This window comes from Nipponia nippon, unplaced genomic scaffold, assembly GCF_047370975.1.
Source record: "Nipponia nippon isolate SJK-2023a ecotype South Korea unplaced genomic scaffold, ASM4737097v1 scaffold_5, whole genome shotgun sequence".
Taxonomy (NCBI): Eukaryota; Metazoa; Chordata; class Aves; order Pelecaniformes; family Threskiornithidae; genus Nipponia; species Nipponia nippon.
The window spans coordinates 23,836,414-23,858,383 of NW_028262369.1; the positions used below are offsets into that span (position 1 = coordinate 23,836,414).

General features: G+C 38.8%; 1 protein-coding gene across 3 annotated transcripts; it reads left to right on the top strand.

The window, feature by feature from the left end:
* The first annotated feature begins 11 nt into the window (after positions 1–11).
* TM2D1 (TM2 domain containing 1) lies at positions 12–20,549 on the top strand. 3 transcript variants are annotated; one of them, XR_015699318.1, is made up of 8 exons: positions 12–311; positions 1,472–1,545; positions 3,761–3,869; positions 8,188–8,279; positions 11,776–11,849; positions 13,071–13,189; positions 18,821–19,099; positions 19,312–20,549. XR_015699318.1 is itself a non-coding variant. In XM_009461216.2 (7 exons), exons 1-6 carry the CDS (start codon positions 154–156, stop codon positions 13,179–13,181), a joined length of 618 nt encoding a protein of 205 aa, XP_009459491.2. In that variant the 5' UTR covers positions 12–153; the 3' UTR covers positions 13,182–13,189; positions 19,312–20,549. The 3 variants fall into 3 exon arrangements, 1 of the variants encoding a protein (XP_009459491.2); XR_015699319.1 differs by having other exon boundaries at positions 18,832–19,099; XM_009461216.2 differs by lacking the exon at positions 18,821–19,099.
* Positions 20,550–21,970: the final 1,421 nt, after the last annotated feature.

Genomic DNA, 21,970 nt, shown 5'->3' on the forward strand with positions numbered 1-21,970 from the left:
GCCCCCTCAGCAGCCCACAAACAACTCGCAGGGCCCCCACCCCGCCCCGCCCCTCCCCGCAGGCAGGGCGGCCTCTCCCCGCGGCGGGAGCCGCTCCTCCCCGCGGCGCCGCCGGGACCGGCCAGTCAGCTGACGGCAGCGGCGGTTTCCATCATGGCCGCCCGGCCGGGGCGGCTGCCGGCGGGGCTGGGGCGGCGGAGAGGCGCGGCGGAGGCCGGGATCCTACTTCTCCTCTGGTTCGCGGGTGCAGCCGTGGAGGGAGCCGCGGGCACGGAGCCGCCGCTCAAGTGCGACGAGCTGAGGCTGGGGCAATATCCTGAGCGCGGCCGGGGCGGGCGGCGGGCGCTCGGTTGCTATGGCGAATGGGGCCCGGGAGGGCGGAGGGGCCGGCGGCGCCTCGCCCCGGGTCCGGTTTGCCTGAGCGGGGGCCGCTTGCCCAGTCCCCTCGGGTGGAGGGGAAGGGGGAGGCGGAGGGCCAGAGGTGCCTGACAAGGCGGGGAGGCCCCTCGGGTGTCAGAGAAAGCCTGAGGTCAGGAGCCCCGAGGGGATCTCAGCTGGAAGGAGCAGGAGAGGGCACGTCTGCAGTGGCGTAGGTTTATTCTGGGGGTCGTACAGTGTGTGCCTGTGTGGAGGTTTGAGGTGTCTCTGATTTTCAAAGAGAAAATCCCATGGGATGAGAGACCCTTCTCCCCCACCCCTCCACCTTCTTATTTTTTGCAGGACACTCGAGTGAGATGTGGTGGCTTTGCACAATGTTGAGCCTTCCTCCACAGTCCGAAGGAGCAGGGCGCAGGTGTTAGAGACTCTAGCTGCGAGGCTCTCCAAAGAGAGACTCTAGCTGCATGCTCTCCAAAGGCGCATGAGGCCTGCCCCAGAAAATGTTTGTTGATGGCAGCTGACAGTTATTGATTTAGCTGCAGATCAAAAGTGTCAGGAAAGCAAATCTTGGAAAAGTTAACTTCATCTCCTGCTTTACCTGGCCGTGGGAGTTCAGACCTCTGGAAATAAGTTCCCGTCCAGGTTTTTTCTAGTCCAAATTCTTGGTGTTTCAGATGTTCATTTTTAGGTGTTCTTTGAATTTTGTATGTTACTGTAGATTTAATCTTCTCAAGCAAATGCCTCAATTTAAAGGTACTCTGATATTTAAATAAGGGAAGAAGAGTAGATTAGGCGTGCTACCTTGTTGCCTCCAAATACAGAGGCTGTGACTGATAAATATTGTAGTTCCTTTAGGTAGTGCTGACTGCAGCACTAATTAAACGTGGAGCTTATGCGATATATTGGTGTATTAAATTGGATTAGCAGATTCGCTGTATGGTAATGTGCTGTTCCTGTTTTGGGGGATGGGGAGGAAGGAAAACTAACATCAAGGTGCATCTTAAATCCTCAGGGTTTAAAGAGGGTGAAATAAATTACTATTAAACCTGTTGTAGTGCTTCATATGAATAACGTTTTCCTCAATTACCTGAACATATATGTGCGATGAGCCTAAAATAGATAATAGTACACAAGAACCAATGAATTGTACAAATCACACAGCATATGGTAAGGATTTCTAACTTATAATATGTATTGACAGTAGCTACATTTTCCAAGGGAGTGTTCAATTTATGCATTTGTGTATCTGCTAGATGAGCTTTATAAAACATGGGATTAGTAATATCATTAGTATGAAAGCCTAAAACACTTGTGTGGGTTGGATGCTTCACTAAAAATGAATAAATACATTGTCTCTGATTGGTGCATTTGTAAGTGAGGTTTCTGGTAAATCTCTTGAATGTATGTTACATCCTCTAGGCTCTGTACTGCACTACTGTGATTAAAACAAACCATTCCTGTCATACTGATTTTGCATATACTTATTAGAGGAATTGACACATGACACAACAGCCTTCAAAATCTTCTATTTAATTTTTTTTAAGGAAACATGATGCCTTCCATCATCAGCAGTTTTTGGTGCCATGAGGCTATGTTTTGAAGGCGCTTACATTTATTTTGATGTTAAGTTCTGATGTACTTTGGAGTACAACAGAAAAATGCTTAAATTGATCACCTGGTTTACTACATATGTTTAGTTTTTCTGATGTTCTCAGGCATTGAAATAGTCTCTATGTTGGCTCATAGCACAGCAATTTTGCTTTATGTGCACTCATGTTTCAAATACATGTGTATGCTTTTTGTCTTTCATATTTTGTTTTCCATAAACACTGAATAATTTTTTTCACTGGGATACTCAGGGATAGTGAGGGTTTTCCAGATACTTCAGAAACTGGATGAAAGTACTGTCCAAAATGGATCCTTTTTAAAGTTATTTAGTCCTTTACATCTTTAACATCATGTCATGTTGTATTTAATAGACTATTCATTTGAACAGGAGATAAGCTTCACAGTGGGGAAAGTTGCTAAATTAATTAACATTGTTTTCTGTGTCTGTATAGAGTATTTTACACACCTAGCAGTTTTTAGTTTGTCCCCACAGTATTTGAGTCGCTTCCTGTTTTAGTATTATTTAAGTAATAAAAAATTCATCTTGTGGATCATGCTTGAAGCACTACCATTTCTGAACATCTTTCTGGGATCATCACCCAAACAAATAGAGGTTTAATTTAAAGCATCCAAGTAGTCTCATTGAGTAGCAGATTTCAAGTCTTACTGGCATGACATTGACAGGAAAACTGTGTCCTTTGCTATATCAATATATTTAAACTGCTGTGGGTTTCTTCTAAATAAAAGAAAGCACTGCTTTCTTTGCTTAATTTTTTTTTTTACAAGAAAGAATGTAGGTTTTTTGTAATTGTCTTAGATTGGGTACATTGATGAATAACATCCATGTAGGACTTTATAGCAGTTAAATCGAGGCATAGCTCATGTATTTAGGCCGTTACTGATACTGGTGGCCTGAAATTAATTTTTTTTTCTTTTTTTTTTTTTTTTGGTCCCTATGCAATATGGATAGATACTATAAAAAAAAAAATCCAAATCCTAGTCTTGCCTGTAGGTATTATTGGAAAATCTGGAAAGAAATGTTAAACCTGGCTTGCTGTTTTGTTGGAACCAACCAACAGGACTCACAAATACTGAAAACTAATAGAAAGTAGGTAAAGGACTGGGATTTTTCCCTTTAGAACAACAGACTTCAACATTGGAGAGTGACTAATATTCTGGTAATGCAAACTTTTAGCAGATGTCATTCTCTGCTGTGATTTCCACTTTGGTTCTCTTAAGAGTCAAGCCTTAGCTTAGAATAATAGAATAATTTGGGTTGAAAGAGACCTCAGGAAGTCATACAGTCCAACCTCCTGCTCAGGGCAGCGTTGGCACTGAATTCAGACCAGGTTGCTCAGGGCTTTGTGCAGTCAGATCTTGAAAACCTCCAAGGATGGTGATGGCACCATCTCTCTGGGCAACTTGTTCCAATATTTGACTGTTCTCATGATGAAAATGTGTTCTGTATGTCAGGTTCAGATTTCCAACTGACTCATAACGGAGCCAAAATGGAAATTACAACAGAATTAGGGCAGCAATTAGGTTTGTATATTTTGCTTAATATGTATCATGCAAAAAGACAAGTAAGTCATAGGACTGGCTTAAAAAAATATAGTTTTTTTAAAAAAGTAATATGTCTGTGTCTACTGTGCTGTGTATCAAGACTGTTGCACAGTATAACTTCATTTGTACGTTTCACTTGTGTCTTGTCAGAAAAATGTTACAGTACCCAATCGGTTACTGCTTAATTTCAAGTAATTATTTTTGTCCTCAGTTCAATGTCTGCCAGCACCAAATATTACTTGCAAAGATCACCTTGGCGTAGAAAAAGTCTTTACAGGACATGAAGTTGGATTTTACAAGCCTATTGCATGTCGCAATGTGTAAGTACATTATTGTTTTTTGTAATAATTTGTCTTTGTTGTCACATTGAAGTTTTTCTAAAATTGTATGATGTGTTGACAGAAGGAAAAAGAGAAGTAAGTTAGAATTGTACACATGTTGCCCAGTACTTAATCCTCTAATAAACACTGTAAGTAGTATAAGGATACAACATGCATGTTTATAAGTAAATCTGTCTCAGCCACAGACACATTTTTCTTTGTTTAGTTTTGTTTGTGTCTTTGCTTTACCTTAGTATTTTACCTTTGCTTTACTTAGTACTTTACCCTGGCAAAAATTTGCCCCAAATGCTAAGGCTACATTTCACATATGCTTAAAATCCGCAGAGCTGCTGAAAGGAGCTGTCTGGGGACACCTCTCCATCCCTTTCCCTGACATACCCCACTATCTACCGAACCAGGGAACTGATCTGGGTTTGAACTAACTTGGATCAGTTCCCCAATTTGAGTCACAGTACAGTCACTTCAAGTGCTTGTGCCAGCACAAGGACGAGGGCAACTCAAGGATAAGAGAGAGTAGAGAAAGGCGGGCTGGACTGGGCTGCTCTGTTCAATGGCAGGACTGGTTCATGGCAGTTTAAAGTGTGCCTGTAGCTGCAGCTTTAGTTGTAGTATGGATGAATATTGGGGGAGTTTAAGTCTCTTTCCAGTTCCTCAAAAAATCTCTTTTAGAGGAACTGTTCTCTATTTTTAAACAACCTTTGCATTTAATCAAGTCCTCTGTGTCTTTTAAGAGCCTGTTTCTGAAACGTGGAAATGATGGACCTAGTTTTTCTAAAGCACATTGTGAGCAATGGAGAGCTCTGGATACCAATAAATGTTCCAACTGGCCAGTGCTAATGATCAGCGAACACCTGTCAGTACCATTTGTTTCTCCTTTTTGTGGGATTCACGCAGGAGCCTTTTTCTTTTGTCCTACTGGAATCTTTGGAAATTAAAACTCCAGTAATATTTGCTGGGTATTCCTTATCACACTAATGGGCAAATAACTCCCATGTGATATTTACTGCTCAATAATTTGCCTAACTCAGAAGTACAGCTCTGCCACTTAGTTTCATAAATATTTTCTCCGTATTTAGTCTTCTCAACAGTCAAAGCTCAGCAAATTGAAGAAAACATATTATTACATCTAATCAAATTTAAATGCTAGCAAACTAGACTTCAGTCACATTTTTGTCGAGAAACAATTGCGTTTCAGTCCCATCTGTGATGGGGGCTGAGAATAAGATGAGCTATACTAGTTCCTCTTTGGAGTAGACAGTAATTCTTACATTTGGCATTTTTTTTATATGTATGGTTTTGGTTTAAGGTATTTTCTAGAAACATTTTCAAAATGTAGTTTTTCTTTAGATTTATTAATTAAAAAAAACAAATCTATGTAGGCAGAAAAATGTTGTCCTTCTTATGATGTCTATTACTTGATCATGACTATTATTTATGATGAAATAATCCATGGTTACACTACCAGAAGAACTTGCTGTGGCTTTTCCAGTCCCATGACTGCTAGTATGGCAGAAGGGGAAGAGGACTTTTTGACGGCTTGCTGAAAACTCCAGTAAAATACAACTGTGAAGGTAGAAAGAGTTACACAAGCATGCCCTTGATAAAGCCTCAAAGCCAGTTAAAAATGGCAGCAAGATTATTACCATCCTTCATATGTACACTTGTTTAAAAAGTGGTCTAATCACTGATTGTTATATGAGCCTTTTATAAGGCATTTTGAATGTTACCTAAGTGTTAGAAACATTATTTTAAGCAGGAATCTCCAGCTTGATATTACAACAATAGGCCTGCCCTTTCTACTGCTTTTTGGAGATTTTCCAGCATCTTATCTGAGTTTTGATAGAAACTGTAACTGTCTTCTGGCAGAAATAACTGCACATCATTTAACCAGAAAATTGGTTTGAGAAGGCATCTTCCCATAGCAAGATTGTCCTAGCATGGGGACAGCAGGTTAATCTCTATCCCTAGCTTTTGGAAGGAGCAAATCATCAAGTTGTCCTTAGCCAAAACTGTAATTTAACAACAGTTGAGATAACAGTTCTGGAATCCAGTTATTTTAGAGCAAGACCAGGAGATGTTCTATGTTTGTAAAAGTGGATGTGATCAAGTTGCTCCTAGTATTAGTTCAAGGAAAAGCTTGTAAATGCTAATAAGGCTGCTCCAGCAAAGAAGTGCTGGGAGTCAGGATTGCTTTGGTTTGGTTTTAATTTGATGTTTTGGAGGTAGATTTTTTGCCAAATTCTAGAATTCCCCAAATCCGCACTCTATCATATATTTTGGTTAATATGTGCAGGCCCTGATTCTGCAGACTTGAAATGTCCATTGCTCAAGTATTGCTGTTCGAGGCAAGGAGTCCATCAAATGGTAGTCTGTGAAATTCATGAAGTTCACTGGACAGGTCTTTGAGCAGTGCTGAGAGACCTTGAAAGAGCACAGAAACCACTGTGACCTACAGCAGTACCTGCATATTATCAGCTGGTGTGGGAGAGCTGGAAGAAAAAGTTTTGTACATGGCAGCTGGAAGAAATGTATGCAGAAAAAAATAAAGATTGGATGGGGCTGAGGAGCGAGAAAAATTCAAAAGAGCAACTGAAAAGAAATTGCATCTTTTACCCAATTGTAGAAATTCCTTTAGGTGCTTGGGATGTGTTATTTTCCTACTTGTTGCTTTAGTCTTCAGTGCATGTATTTATCTGTAAGAGTGAGTAAGGCAAAGGAAATACAGGAGTGGATGCAGCCTTGTTATAGTATTAACATGTGTCCACTTCATACTAGATTTCTTCTGCCTGTCAGTTTGATGTTGACTAGGTTGCAGACTGTTCTGCTTTTAAAAGCATCTCAATTCATAGGCAAGTGCTCGGTTTATTACTGGTTTTGATCAGGAGCATCTCAAATTAAACTGTGTTCCCGCCTTTTATGTCAGAGCTCTTTTTATGCTTTAGTGTCCTTGGAGGGTTGTTGACACTTTGTAGTTGATAAACAATTTCCAACAGTTTACCTGAACTTTTAAAGAAAACCATTAGTGTTCTTTACAGTGGAAACAAGACAGTTCTAAAGATGATAATTTACATTACATTAGGTTCCAGGAATGCCCAGTATGTTCTGTGTTGCTAATAAGTGCTAAGTAACAAATATTGAGGTAGGAGTCATGATTTAATCACGTAATGTTGCCATTAAGTTTTAAAGTCAGTAAATCTTAATAATAAGCAAAAAGGTAGATCTTTGTTTGGCATTGAAAGTGCTTAATAAAGGTGCTTGGACCTTTCTTAGCTCCTGTCATTGTGGAAGTCTGTGTTTTATTCAACTGTCAACCAAGAGTTTAATTTGGGCTTATTAAGTAATTGCTGGCCCACAGTAGTGCACATATCAAAACAGTGAATTATTGAATATTTTTAAAGTTCTAATTACATTTGGGTTTGCTTTTCTTTTCAGAAGCTAGCTGCTCGCCAATGCAGCAAAGGATGCAGCAAGTTCTAGTATTGATAGCTATATGTTTCTAGCTCACTTATTAGTGTAAAGTTCACATGAGCAATGACTGAAGTTAGAGGTGGTTAGGTAGCCACATCACTCCAGCTGTTGGCAAGAATGGTGCCAATTAGTATAAATCTCAAAAAGTCTGTTGTATCTGTTTATTTTGTATAACTAACCATGGGATGCTTAACTTTAGGGTACTTCTCTACCACTGTACATCTTTGTACCGTCAACAGGTGTTTTCATTTGTGTTTGTGCCTTTAGAGTGTAGTAAATGGATACGACTTACCCTTTTTGTTGAATACTTCCTGCAGATTCTTCAACCAGTGGCCATGGTTCATTTCTCCTTCAGATCTCATTGCAATTACTGTCTTTGCTGACATCTTACCTGTCTATCCTGTTCCTCTTGATTTGGAGAGAGAGTGAGACTAATGCCTACAGACAGTATGCATACACCTCTTAGCTTTCTAGGGTTGTCTCAGTAGGGCTGAACTGCTAGGAAGTGCTCTGTAAAACTGGGAATGTATCAGCAGCTGAATTGTGTCTCTTGTGACAAGAAATCATGATTTAGTTTCAGAATAATCTGTATTCTGCAAGAGTATACTTGAGTTGCAACAGCTGAGGTTGCTTTATGGAGGATGCCTACCCAGTTTGAAAGCTTAATATTATCAATTCTGTGTCCACTAATTGAAGATAAATAACAAGTCTGTTGTTGTTTTTTTTTTTAAACTCAAGCAGCAGGCAAATGAGTCACTACTTTAATTCTCAAAAGTATGAGTGAATATATTTTGCAGTCATTGTCTACATTACTTGTTTCTTCTGGCAGAAATGGATACTCCTACAAAGTGGCAGTGGCTTTGTCCTTATTTCTTGGATGGTTGGGAGCAGATAGATTTTATCTAGGCTATCCTGCATTAGGTAAGTTTATTTCTTATTTTTTCTTTGAGGTAAAGCCTATTGTTATGACTGAGTTGTATATGTATACTTATATTTTGAGTAATGAAGGCTGACAGTCATAGTTTTAATATTTACAGCTTGAATCCTTACTTTATTGTCAAATAAGATAAAATCCTGCATTATCCTCAGCCTGCTATTCTGTTGGAGTGAGTGGTGACAAATGGATATATAGTTGTCCAACAGATAAAATCCTAATAAGCAAACATGATTATTGCTATTCATAGTTTTGTTTTACATTTGCTTTGCATTGATGTTTACCACAGCATTCTTTGTGAGGCATTGAAACAGAAGTGGTTTTGACTCATGCCAGCTACTTAAATGATGCTTGATTTTTACCAGGAAAAGAGTGGACAAACTTTACAGTAAATATAGTGTTTTGGGATATGGAATTTATTCTGGCAAGTGCATACTTTCAAGATAGCTCATAGTATTAATAACAGTTCTGCAGAAGCTGGAACATTTATTAAGACCTACCTCTGTAGGTTAGTGTTTTTAGGACCTCATTCCCAGGGTGATGGTGCCACTAGCTTTGAAATGGAAATACCTTTGTATGTTAGAACTGCTTTCACTGGCTTTGTTTCTGAGCTGGACAAACGGAGTAAATTTAAGTCTAGATAGCATGGGGTAATGAATTGGAAAAAGCTATACATGTTACTGTCACTTCAGCTAGGAATTTTGAGTTTCTGACATGAAATGCAAACCCTTGGTTTTTTTAATAACATTATCTGCCCTTCTTGATAATCTTGTGTTAACATCTGTGTCTTTTTTTCCCTGAGATTCTATAATTAACACTTACTTTGTCCATCTGTTTCACAAAAAGATACATTTTTGGAAGCAGTCAGTAAGGTGCACCTTTTTGTTACACCATTGGATTTAGAATAATAATTTGCAGTAATTATTTTTTAATATATTGTAGTAACATAGATTTATAAATCCTCCATTCTTATATAGAAGTTCTTTATGGCTCATGCTTGTTAATCCTACTGGAATATACTGTAAGCCAGTAACCAAAGTTAAAAGATTTAAAATTAAACTCTTCTCAAGTCAAGTTTTCAAGCTTTTGGAAGGTAAAGAATACAAAAGCAAATAGGTAAGAGTAGAAAAGAAAAAAAGAATAAAAATCAATAAATTACATTCCTTGACAGTGGTTGATTGGGGATTTTTTAGGTCATCCATACCTTGGCAAAAAATGGTAAAGAAAGGTAATAGCTTTGAAATATTTTGTGCAAGTGTAATGAAGACTGTAAATGCTCTTTGGTTTATTTTTTTCCTTCTTTTTTGCTTAAAGAGAGCACAAATACAAACAAGCTATTGAATATGAAGAAATCAGGAAGGCAACCTCTTCCTCTCCCACACACTGTGAACTTAACCATAAGTTATTACTGCGTAAGAGCACTATTTTTTCCCTCCATGCTTTAGAGCAGTTTATTTTCTCAGTGTGATCTGCTTGTGGGGAGGGAAGTGAGGAGGAAGAAAAAAATCCCCTTTACCTTGCACTCCAGAAACATATGCCAGGTTCAGAAACAGTTCTACATCCAGTAACAAAATGGTGCAGCTAGTTCCTCAAGTAAACTGGAGCTGCTGCTGGAACCAGCAATGGTAGGAGAACTGTTGGGTTCCTAAAATGCCAACTGGCAGTGAGATTGAGGACTAGAGCTTGAGAGAAGATGGTATAAGGAGCATCACAAATAAATATCTTAAATAGTAACTGCACTTGATGCAGGTAATAACAAAGTAAACTGTTCACCAGAGTTTGACATTATTTAATCATCTTAACTGTTGTTTCCTAAGGCTAGCATTTTTTTAGCTGGCTGTTTCCCTTATGTTTTGTTATGCTCCTGCCAGTACTGATACCCTGGCTAACTGCCTGGCTGCTGCAAGTCTCGCGCATCAGCCACTGGGAACAAGTTGTTTTAAACAATGATATACTTAGTTTTTTGCATGTTTAAGTGTCACCACTTTAGTTGTAATATGCACATAGGCTTTTCTCCTAATCAGCAGAAAGTCTGTCCTGCTACTACTCTTTCATCTTCATGGTCATTAGGTATATTTTCCCTGTTCTCTCTGACTACTGTGTTGTTCCATGGAGAGATTATAAACTGTCTCCCTGGAGTTTATAAATCAAGCTAGTTTCATCTTGTCAACTATGGGAGCTATATCCAGACAGCGGAGTGCTCTTCCTGCAGCGTGCATGCAGTTACTCCCCGACTCTCCTCCATGTGCAGCCTCATAAACAGAGCATGGGGGAGAGGAGGTGGCATGCAGGACAGATTGCTGCTTCTGAGATAGGGGGAGCGCAAAGGAGGAGGCAGAGGTCAGGAGACCTTCAGGTGTTTGACCGAGAGCAGGCTGGTTCTTTGGAAAACAGCTGCGTGGTTTTACTAGCAGGTATTATGCAGCACAGCACAACTTGTGGCTGTGGGGAAGAGGTGCTCTGGGTTGCCACACTGGCTGATGTTACCAACGTGCTTTCTCTCTTGCCTCAGAAGTGTGCTGGCCCCTGTAAGCACAGTAAGGATATGCTTTTTAGCAGGGAACTGTGTTTTCCACGTACAGCATATCCTACAACTGACTTAAATGGAACAGCTATGCATTCCGCTTCATACTGTCTATGCCTGGGTAAAGAGACAAATGTCTTCACAGTATCTCATTCTCAAAATAACCTAGATGTTTGCCTTGCTCAGCTGAAGTATTACTTACACTATTTATATAGTACTTCTTGTATTATATTCGTTGTACAAGAAACGACTGATATTAAAAAAACAGAAAAATTTTAAGACAGCCACCTTGTTCTGAAGGCATTTTCCAAATGAAGTCTGCCTTGCATGGCAACTTCCAATGAAATATTTATCTGTTAGTTCCTATTCCCATATATTTTATATTAATCTTTCATTTATTCATACAAAAAATAACATTTTTGAATACCAGCTAAAAAGAAGTGTTTATCTATATGTATATATATATTCAAAATAAATTCCTATTTCAGCAAAAATACAAAAATTATACAAAGGATTGTTCTCCAAAGTAGCGTGTTCTGAAAATCAAATCAGTATGTGCTGCAACTCATGACATGGTAGAAAGTCTCTTTCTATTCATAAGTAAATTTTGCAGCTCAAGTTGGAATTTTTTCTGTCTGTGCCTCAGTCAAAGAAATGAGAATTTCCAGTAACTTGGTTATCAACTTTTGCCTTTCCTTGTTTAAGAATATTTATCTGTTAAAAAAATTATTAATGTTTAAAATCTTTAATGTATATTCAGGATGTAGAAATATGAATATGCAGTTTGTTTTTTTCCCTGATAAGTGAAAATCTTTAACTTTAGGTCTGTTTCTAGATATGCGTGTATGTGTATTTTCTGTGGGATGGGGAGAAAGTTGGGATGTGATTGCCACAAGAAACTTATGTACTTCATAGTAACTGGCTTAAAGGTACAGTTAAATTTTATTTTCCTTTTTTAGGTTTGTTAAAGTTCTGCACTGTAGGATTTTGTGGAATTGGTAGCCTAATTGATTTCATACTTATTTCAATGCAGGTAAGTCAGGGCTTTCAAAACAAGATACAAATCTGAGTTAAAGCTTTGATTTGATTGCTTATTCTTTGTTAGCATTTTAGCCTTAAGATCCTTTGTGTATTGAAAAATAAAGGCATTTATTACAGCTCTGTTTGTAGACTGATGTTGTAGAATATGGATACAAAATATCAATACATTTGTTGTTTGAATTAAAAATTAGATTAGCTATCTATAAATACTCATAATGAATAGCTTGGAAGCTATAACACCATAAATTCACTTTGTCAGAACCTATGAGCTCTTTATGTGACACAGAGTGTTGGACTTTGCATGAGATATCCTGCTGTTCCCAGAATCCTGAAGTTCTGTATTTGCATGTGCTTTATACTGATGGAGCCCCATCATCTGGGGTGTCCATGCAGTGTGCAAGAGAGAAGACATTGCCACTTTTCTGCCTCTCCTCCAAATACAAGTCCCCTATTACCTGGGCGCTGTGACTGCAAGATTCATGCTCGTTAAATCCCCAGCTGGGGTGACATTTTGTGACATCATGAAATTGCCAAATTGTCTTATTCTACAGTGCATCCATTTAGCGTGAATTACCAATTGCCTATGATGAACTTAAAATGCATTGTGGATATAGAAATTTTTATATGGGTTTACAGAAAAATATTTTAAAAGTATACATCTTTTAAAGTCTATGCATTCTCAAATTCCTTTCTATGCTATCGCAGTGATCTTGCCTCACATCACTTACAGTTCAGAGTATCTTTCATCTCCCTTTATTCATCTCTCGGGTGACCCCACATCAATTTAGCATTTCCAGAACAAAAAAGCCATGATCTTCTCTGCTTCTCTCCATTCCTTACCTGTGCAGTATTTCAAAGATACTTGTCATCAACCTAATTCTCTCCTGCCTACCTTCCTTTGTTCAAGAAAAGTGGTTTGGAGCCTACTCATTTGTTAGCCTGACTTTGTGACTCAAATCCTCATCGGCTTAACCTAGTACCAGTGCCTGGCTGTATAATTTGGTTGATTAGAAGCCCCAGGGAAATGTTCCTTCTGAGACAGTGCTCACTAAAATAGTTAAACTACAGCATAACTTCAAAATAAATCTAGTTTCTGTTTGACTAATTAAGCATGACTAATTTTATGATGGGAAAATTAGCAGTAATTGAGACATTAGCACAAAGTGTATATTTCACTTCATATTGAAAAGTCTTGGTTCTTTTTCTCTTGTAGATTGTTGGACCTTCTGATGGCTCTAGTTACATTATAGATTACTATGGAGCAAGGCTTACACGGCTCACTATTACCAATGCAACATTCAGGAAAATGCAGACCTATCCTTAACCCTGGCAGTAAGTGTCACAAATGCATAGGTGCATTTTATTTTTACAGATTAATCCAATCGTCCACTGAAATTGCTGATGCCTTATTAATTACACTTCATGAGAACTGAATATTAAATGTACATTGAACAAAGATGATAAAATATGAAAATTCCTCAAGTGAATGAGTTTTCGTCAAAGGCGCCAAGTTTCTTTGACTGCTGTATTTCTATGACCACATAGTTTGTTGCTAAGTTGTACCATTTGTGAAATGTGCAGACTTTTGCAATTTGCACTGATGTTGTTACGTGTCTGTAAGTATAATTTAGAATGTTATAGAGAGGTGGAGAAAGAGTTGTTCAGAACAACTATGCTGATCTTTAGACCATTGAAATGGATGAGAGTTTTAGCATGGATGGGCCAGAATTACACTTGGGGTCAGTTTTCATAATTATGTGTGGCAGTTTGTAAATGACCTTAAATATCCCAAACCACAGAAACTGCCTTTCTTTCTATCCTGTTAGTTAAAATCCAGATGGCCCTAAATCTTGTGTCAGTCTATCCTGTGAAATTCTATTAATTGAAATATTTTTTTCTGTAAAGCTTAAAGACAAATTTTGGTCAAGTTGCAAAATTTGTTCAGTGCTGATCAACAGTAGAAATATGGATGCATAAAAAATAGAACCGTAGACGACACATCACAAAAAAGGAGGGTGGATGTTGGGGTGCCCTGAGGTTAGAATAGGAAAGAATCGTTCTGCTTATTTTGATTTTTTTTTTTTCCCCTCCCTTGCAACCATCCATAGAGAAATACATACCTTCTTTTTCTGAAAAGAATTTGGTGCATGTGTTTTACAGCTATGGAATGTCAAAAAAGTGAATTCTTTGTACTAACAAAGCCCTTAATAGGTTCTTATTTTAGATCAGTTGTGTTTCAGTGAAATAAATTCTGTGTCCTTCAAAGTTGTTTGACCAAAGTCTTTAGGACAACCAAGATTACCTAGATGTTCCTTTAAAGACAAGTATATGCACACAGAGACAGAAAACAGGTCAACAGAATCTTCATGTTATTTGACCAATTAGAAACATTCCCTTCACCTTCTAATGAAAACCGTCAGTAACTGAGTCAGAAATCCACGTGATATATACTTTAGTGCAGATTTTTTTCAAAAATTTGGGCTATTCTTTTGTTTTTCAGATGAAACTCTGAAAATGTTATTAATGTGTCCACAAACGGTATTTTTAGGGAATTACAAAAAAATGACATTCCTAAATTGATTTTTGAAAGTGCAATTTGTGGGTTTTAGTCTCTTTTAAATCTACATTAAGACTGGTGCACAGAAAGCTTTGTAAAGAAATTTTGTGTTTTTCCAAATCAGCATAACCTGACGTATCACGTAATGAGAATAAACCACAAGGAATACTTTGTCCTTAACATTAATCCTTTCCTTCACACAAGGAAGACATAGTTTTGGAATACTTGCTGATGTGCGTTTTACTTGTGGGTTCAAAGAGACAAGAACACTCTGTTAGCTTTGTTCACTTGCCTGATATTTGTTGCATCTCCCTTTTGTCTCTCTTTCACTGAATGCTCTTTGTGCATGTCAGTTTTGTTTCCTGAAACACTTTCAAAAACAGACAGGAAGTGGACAGAAAATAAATGTTTTAATCAAATAAAATCTCATGGCTAAGATCATCCTGTGATTTGTCTCCTTTTTGTTTTTTAACCCTGAAGCTGGTAATATAGCTGTGAAAATAGGAAGATAACATGGACATTATAATAAAAAAATAGCCTAGGGCAACTCATCACACAAGATTTCATTCTAAAATGTATCTCCATGTGTACAAGTAGCAGAGGGCTTGACTTAATGATTTCAGCAGTCCATCTTGTGCTTCATTATCTGTAAAAGAATACAGGAGCTATTTTGTGTGAATCAGATGAAAATGCGATTAGTTATGAAGTCCATCAGATAGTTTGTTAATCCCAGAAACCAAGTAGCCAGCAGAGAAAAAGATTTGTTATGCCAAGTTACAGTGTTTTGGTAGAAACAGAAGATGTGTGTCAACCAATTCAGGAAATAAAAACTGCTATGGAATTCTTTCATCCTGAGGCTCTCTGGTTTGTGCTACCAGTGCATGCTTTTGTCAGGACTGCACTGCTTTGTCATAGCAGTCAGAATGAAGCCACGGGTGACCAGACAGAGCAGTATTTCAAGTCTTAGCAAAATTTTATTTCTCTTCCCTTTAGATGGTGTTCCACTTGATCCTCTATCTTGTACTAACAACTTTCCACTTCTTCCGCAGCCCTCTCCTTTGTCTGTAAAGCCTTTTAGAAATGAGTGCCACAGATGGCGTAACCTATGGAAGTTGTATTGGATACTGTTGGAATTATGTTCTATATCTGAACACACATGTCTATGTTTCTATATGCTTGCTTAGTTGCCTAGCTGAAGTTTAGAGAGGGTTAACTGAGTAAGCAGATAGTCCTGCAGGGCCAGTAGACAGTTAGTGAGGTCTTTGTTTTCATCTTGTAATTGTCAGATGTGGCATGTTTACCATAAGGGCTGTGGAAAGTGTGATGCAAGATGTAAAGCTGTCCCACTGTGTTAATAATAAGTTGGCTACAGTAATATTTATCAAAATGTCTGTCCTATGATAATTTTCTGTGTTGCTGCCTGCTTTAGCTTTCTTCTGTCAATCAAGTTGTCCATCCTAGTGTTTCTGTAGTTCTGATTGCTCTGACTGCACTGGAATAATCTTTGGATTGTTTTCCCAAAAACAGTTGCAAAGTAATAAAAATAATTAGACAATGTACTATGTCATCCTCCTGCCTCGTTCCCAGATAAAATGATATCTGCTGGCCTTGCAGATATTCAGGAATCCTTTCAACATTCCAACAAGACAGAGAAGTATTATTCTGTATCTGTAAAAATAAAGAACATAAAAAGTAAAGGCCAGAGTTTAAAAAAAGAATTTGAAGTGCCTAGCCTTTAAAAACCTGTATAAAGCTATTCACTGAAGATGCTGCAGGTCCATGCCAGGAGTTAAATCCAAATCTTCCCTAAGTACCAGTGCGGTTCAGTCATTGCAAAAATTACTGCATAAACCTGTCCTTTTTTTTTGCCTCTTTTTTTTTTTTTTTATGTCCATTTTAGGATTTTCTGCAATGTGCTTAACCATGATCTGAAAGAGCAGTAACTGGTAGGAACATTGAGCTTTGGGCACTTTGCATTCACTCACACAGTACAAAAGTGGTTGTACTTAGGTGTGCTTACTGTATTAACAAATTACTCTGGATTGTATTTCTTCAGTTAGGTCACCTGTGCATCTTTCAGTTGTGTTTAGAGCTCATTTTCCAAAAGAGTGGATTTAGAGATATTTCAGAGCAAACTCTCTGACTAGTTATTCCTCCTGCGATTTAAATCACAACTATGCTATGGCAAGTTCCTGTGACAGTATTTTGTTATCCTAACTGTTTCCCTCTCCACCACCACCCACCACTTATTACATGAAGATATCACTTCTGCTTTCAGGACCTGATAACACCTTAAATGTTAGGTTTTGTTATGTTTCCAAAGATGTATTACTGTACGTCTGCCAGTAAAACTTCTCAGCTCCACAGGAAGGTCTTTGTGTTTGAAATGCTCCGTTAGAATTTTTTTGGAGAACATCTGTTGTCACCCCATCAAGAATTGTTTCCTTTGTTCCTCAAGAGTATATTCAGTTATATTTGCTAACACAGCTATGTCTATTCAGTCTTCTTGCATCTTTTCTCAGTGTTTTTGTGTTTTTTTTTATTTTTAGATTCATTAGGTGTTTAATCCATTTCTGCACTGAGAGCCGTTTCTGTTGCTTGCTCTGCAGTTTTCAAACCTGTTTCCTCCAGAAAATGGTGTTGAATACAATAAGGTTGGGTGCTTAAGCACCCAGTTGGGGAAATGCCAAAAGCAAGATTTTGCAAGCATCCATACGTTTCCAGTGCCTCATAGGACTGTCACTAATTGTGTGATTGCCTATTATTTCACTAATACATCATACAGTCTTTCAAACTCCGTGTCATCTCAGCCCTAACTACTTTGCCATTTCCATTATTATAAATGGTCACTATATGACTTCTTCAAGAAATGCATCATTTTAATTCATTTAAATCATGCTTTTTAACCAGCTACGATGTTCTGGGTTCAACCTGTATCAGAGTCTGCCAAGGGGTGAAATACAAGAGATTATTCTGTTTGCATCTTCTGCCTGGATCTGAGGAGAAAAAATAGCTTAACTTTAGGCATATGCTTAAGTGTTTTGCTACACTGAAATTTGATCAAGACTCTTCCCACTTTCTTCCTCTCAATCCATCTGTGTTACCCAGAGAACCTTCCTAATCTCTGTGAATTACAAGAAAATTGCATTCTATATGGAAGCCTTAGCACTGACAGTGTAAATGGCTGATAATATTTGATACAGCTCTATGACATCCTGTGTGTCGCAACTTCTTTTTTTCACCTCAAAGCTGCTTTTGGTTTACTTTTGTTCATATATCAGCTCTATTTGTTCGTGTATCAGCTACCTTTGGACATCCTGCCACAAGTTCTCGAGTACCTCTAGGAGGAGTTGGACTCTTCAGAGCTGAATCAAGTATGTAGAAATGTCACGGCATCAGATCAGGGAATCTTTTATATGTATGAAGCAAAGACACATTGGGGAGCAGTAGATGTCAATAAGTGGGGGTTGTAGGCTTCAGTTTCTGCAGAAAGTATGTCTGAAACTTAAACCCGTGTTGTCTCTTTGCCTTCTGCTTCCTGAAGGTGGAGCCAAACCCCCTATCAGATCTCCAAATCTTCTGAAGTTGTTCTTTACCATACACCAAAGGCTTAGCACTCGGGTATTTCTCTTTGCACAACAGAGAAAACTGGAAAGTGGATGTGAGGATTCTGTCTGGCCAAGATGCATTTTGCACTATGCTCACTCTCTAGACCTAAGACTATGGCAAAAGAAAAGAAAGGAAATATAAGAAGAAAAAGGGCAGTCTCAATGCTGTTTGCAGCGTGTGTGATGAAGATCTAGTTCCATGAACTCCCAACAAAAGAAAGTGTTTAAAAAATACTGCTTGTCTCAAATACAAACTCAGGATTTCTGATTCTTATTCTTCGTGCTTCATTATAATCTCGAAGATACTCATGCTCTGATAATTCTCCATTATATATTTGAATGGCTGCTTTCAAGACTGCAGTGCTCTCTCCAAGAAGCACAGTTCTCAGGCTCTGCAGATGCATATGACACAGCAGAATTTTAGGCAGTGTGAAAATTATAAAGATCAGTTTCCATTACTTTAATTACTATATAAATCCTATCTTTAAGAGGCTTAGAACATGCCTATTTAACCTTGGTTTGAGCTGAGGCTTGGTCCAAGTCTGATACGTTGAACACCAAATTCTTTTTCTTTCTTTTTTTTCTGTTCTCTGCAGCATCATAACTTAGTGGGGAGTGGGGCGGGGAGGGAGATGGATCCAGCGCATCCTCTGCACTCTGTCTCTGACAGGGTGGTGGCTGTAATCAGGCAATATACCTGTCCCCAGCCAACATCAAGACTAAGTGAGATGTACATTTTGTTACATCTGAAAAGCACCGTTTCTCCCCTTGGAACCTGTGGCTGCTTCTCTTACACAGCTGTACTCCAGAACAGGTGTGTGAGACGGCTCGGAGGCAGATGATCCACGGAGTGCAACTAGCAGCGCTTGGGTAAACCGTCAGATCCTACGCTCTTTGGAGGGCTGTAGCAGTGATTCCCATCTTTAATGTCATTTGCACCGCCTCAATGAAAGCGAAGGCGTTGGCTGCCCTGGTGTTTCCCCTTCGGGTAGCTGAGATGCCCGGAGCTGCCTCCAGCTGCCTTTCAGGCCAAAGCATTCAAAGCTGAGAAAGAAGCCAGCAGCACCATATGCAGAGGTTGGTGATACCCTGCTCCATTGCTTAACCATGCCAGACTCTTAGCAGTAGGCCAGAGAGCAGCTTTGATATGGATAGCCATTACTTGCTCAAAAGAAAGTCTGGCACAGCATTTTCCACATCTTGAAACTCTTCTGTGGTGGGTGCTTTGCCCCCTAGTCAGTAGAGCCATAGGAGTAAATTTATTAATGTATTCTGTTTCCTTTACACAGAGTCTTCTTCAAAGTTCCTTGGATTTACTGTGGTGAAAAGATGGCAAGAACATATAAGAGGAGGTCACTGCCTGTGAAGAACTGAGTGTTCACCTTGAGCCTGACGAGGCTGCCCACCACATGGATTGTGTTGGCAGAGGCAGAAGCCTGGGGAATGCAGAGGTGGGGGGTAATTTTTAGGGCTTTCATTCCATGGTCCCATTGATTAGAACCCTATTAAGAGGATGATGCATGCGACTTTTAAGTTATTTTGTTAACTAAGTGTAAGCAATGGATGTGTCATGTTAACAAACATAATTGCTGGTGTGTCTAATACAGTATGAAGGTACAGTATAGTGAATGTAAAAGGTTGTGGTAATCTAAGAATGTTAAAAGGGAAATGTGTGCCTGGGGGGTGTGGGGGTTGGGGAGAAAAACGACTTACTTGACATTCACTGTCTTCCTCCCAGCTCCTTTGCTAAAGTAGGAACAGAATCGGAACAAAAAAATGTTTGTTTTACAGCTGTACCAAGTTACGGCGTGGACTCGTGCTCCCCCCCTCCTCTCCCACTTGCATCAAGTACATCCTGTACTTTTGGCAACATGTTGACTGGATATTTAAAAGCTGTGAACTGTTCTGAAAGTTTCACATACTGGGTTATGGGCCATGTGTGTTTGATCAAAATTCAATTACTGCACTGTACCATGCTTGGAAACCTATCATCCCAAGTTATGAAGTATGACGAAATAGGCTAATCTAATTGGTTCAGTATGGGAGCAGTATCAACCAAGCTTGTTATGATAAATAGCTTCCTGTGTTAAAGGTTCTCTAGAGCTTAAGTATCTTGGCTCACCTCCCTCTACAAAATAAGAATAGTGTTCCCTGGGAACAGTTACATCACTGTCCCTCTCCTACATTCACAATTAAAGGTTTGTGGATTTTTTTTCATCTCGCTATTCCTTGAATAGATAAACCACGGCCATCTACCCCGTTCCCCACTTCCATCTCCTTCCCCTTTCCTCGGGTTAGGTCATGTCGTGCTTACCGTGAGTCTGCCTGTTCGGTTTCAGGGCTAGGTAAGGCAAACTTGACCAGGATGCCAAAACCCACCCTGGGCCGGAGCCTGGGGTTTGTATGCTGGTGTGTCAGTACATATGACGTGTGTTTGTATAAAGATTTGGAATTTTTTATGTTAAGTTAAACATGGAAGCACTTTAATCTTTCTAAGCATCTAATAAAAGAACTTTTGTATAGTGAATTTCGTACGTATGGATGTGCTATTATCTTCCTGAAACTGAAATTTTAGTTCATCAGTAGTTAAATGCAAATCCAGTGTGCAAGTGCTGGATTATGACTAGGGGAGGACTATGTTCTAAGCCTGGATTTGTAGTCACTAAATTTGTCACTAAGACAGTGAGCTGTCTTCCATGAGATGATACTGGCTTCGTGATTTTATCTGGTCCATCTTTGGCAAGAAGTACTTAGCTCGGATTTTGATGTCACAGTAATAGACAGTGTCAAGGGAAGAAAAAAAAAAAAAAACAACATGGAAACGTGGCTCCTTATGCTCTGGAAATTCAATTTTTTCCTTTCTTGAACCACACCCTCATGTGCCTCCTAACTCAGAAATCCCCTTCAGGCAAAATAATGGTGTGATGATGATTTTGCAAAGACATAATGTAGGCCTGATATTGCAAGGGCCTTTAACATTGGTGAAATTTCTCCCAAGAATAAAGTTATTGACTTAAGGGTTGGTAGAATGAGTCTTTATGTAAGTGAGTCTTCGTATTAGCCTCAAGACTGCCTAATACCTGGATTAAGCCTGTATGGTGATTAATGCCTATTTACTATATCTGTTATCCCACTGCATTTTGCTCTTCAGCCTTGATTAAGCCCTTTGCTTTACCATTTAAAATGTCCTGCTTAACCTTCTGCTTACAAACGTACACAGTGCTGAGGTCTGCATTTTTAACTAGAACAAGTTCTACCATAAATAATAGCATTTAATTTTAAAGTGCAACAGCTACAGTCACCACTTGATTAAATGACAAAAAACAGCAATAGCAAACTGGGGAACGTAAGAGTTTTTCACAACAAATATCTACGTCCACGTAAGAGAAAAAACACACCTTCCTGCTGCTGATTAGCACTTTCTGTGCAGTTCTTTATTTTACACGTTTATAGAAAATTATTACCAAAAGAGCCTAAACAGTGACTCTCTGCGATTTCCCCAGATATCTTTTGAAGGAGTTAAACTAGATTAATCTCTCTTTATAAAGTTCCCACAAGAAAGCTCACAGACACAGTAGCTTTACCTTCAAAAATAGAATGTGACTGTAGGCACTTATGCTAATCTCTTTTTTGGCAAATCAGCTTTTTTGTATTGAATCTTGCTTGATTGAATAGCACTGGAGCTGCCAGAGTAAATGCTATTATCAATGTACAGTAATTAAGGAAATAGTCCTTGTCACTCCAACAGTGTCCAGGCAGTGCCTTCTGTAATAAAGTTAAATGATAAAGAAATCTCTTCAAGGTGTAGATACTGGACCGGGGGAGCTCTTGACATGCGGTAAAATAATGCAGTGTAGAATTACAGGTGACGGGGAAAAGTATAAATGCCCGTGGAATTCATGCTAAATGCATGTTTGACGCTAAATGCCTAAATAGATGCTCAGCCCT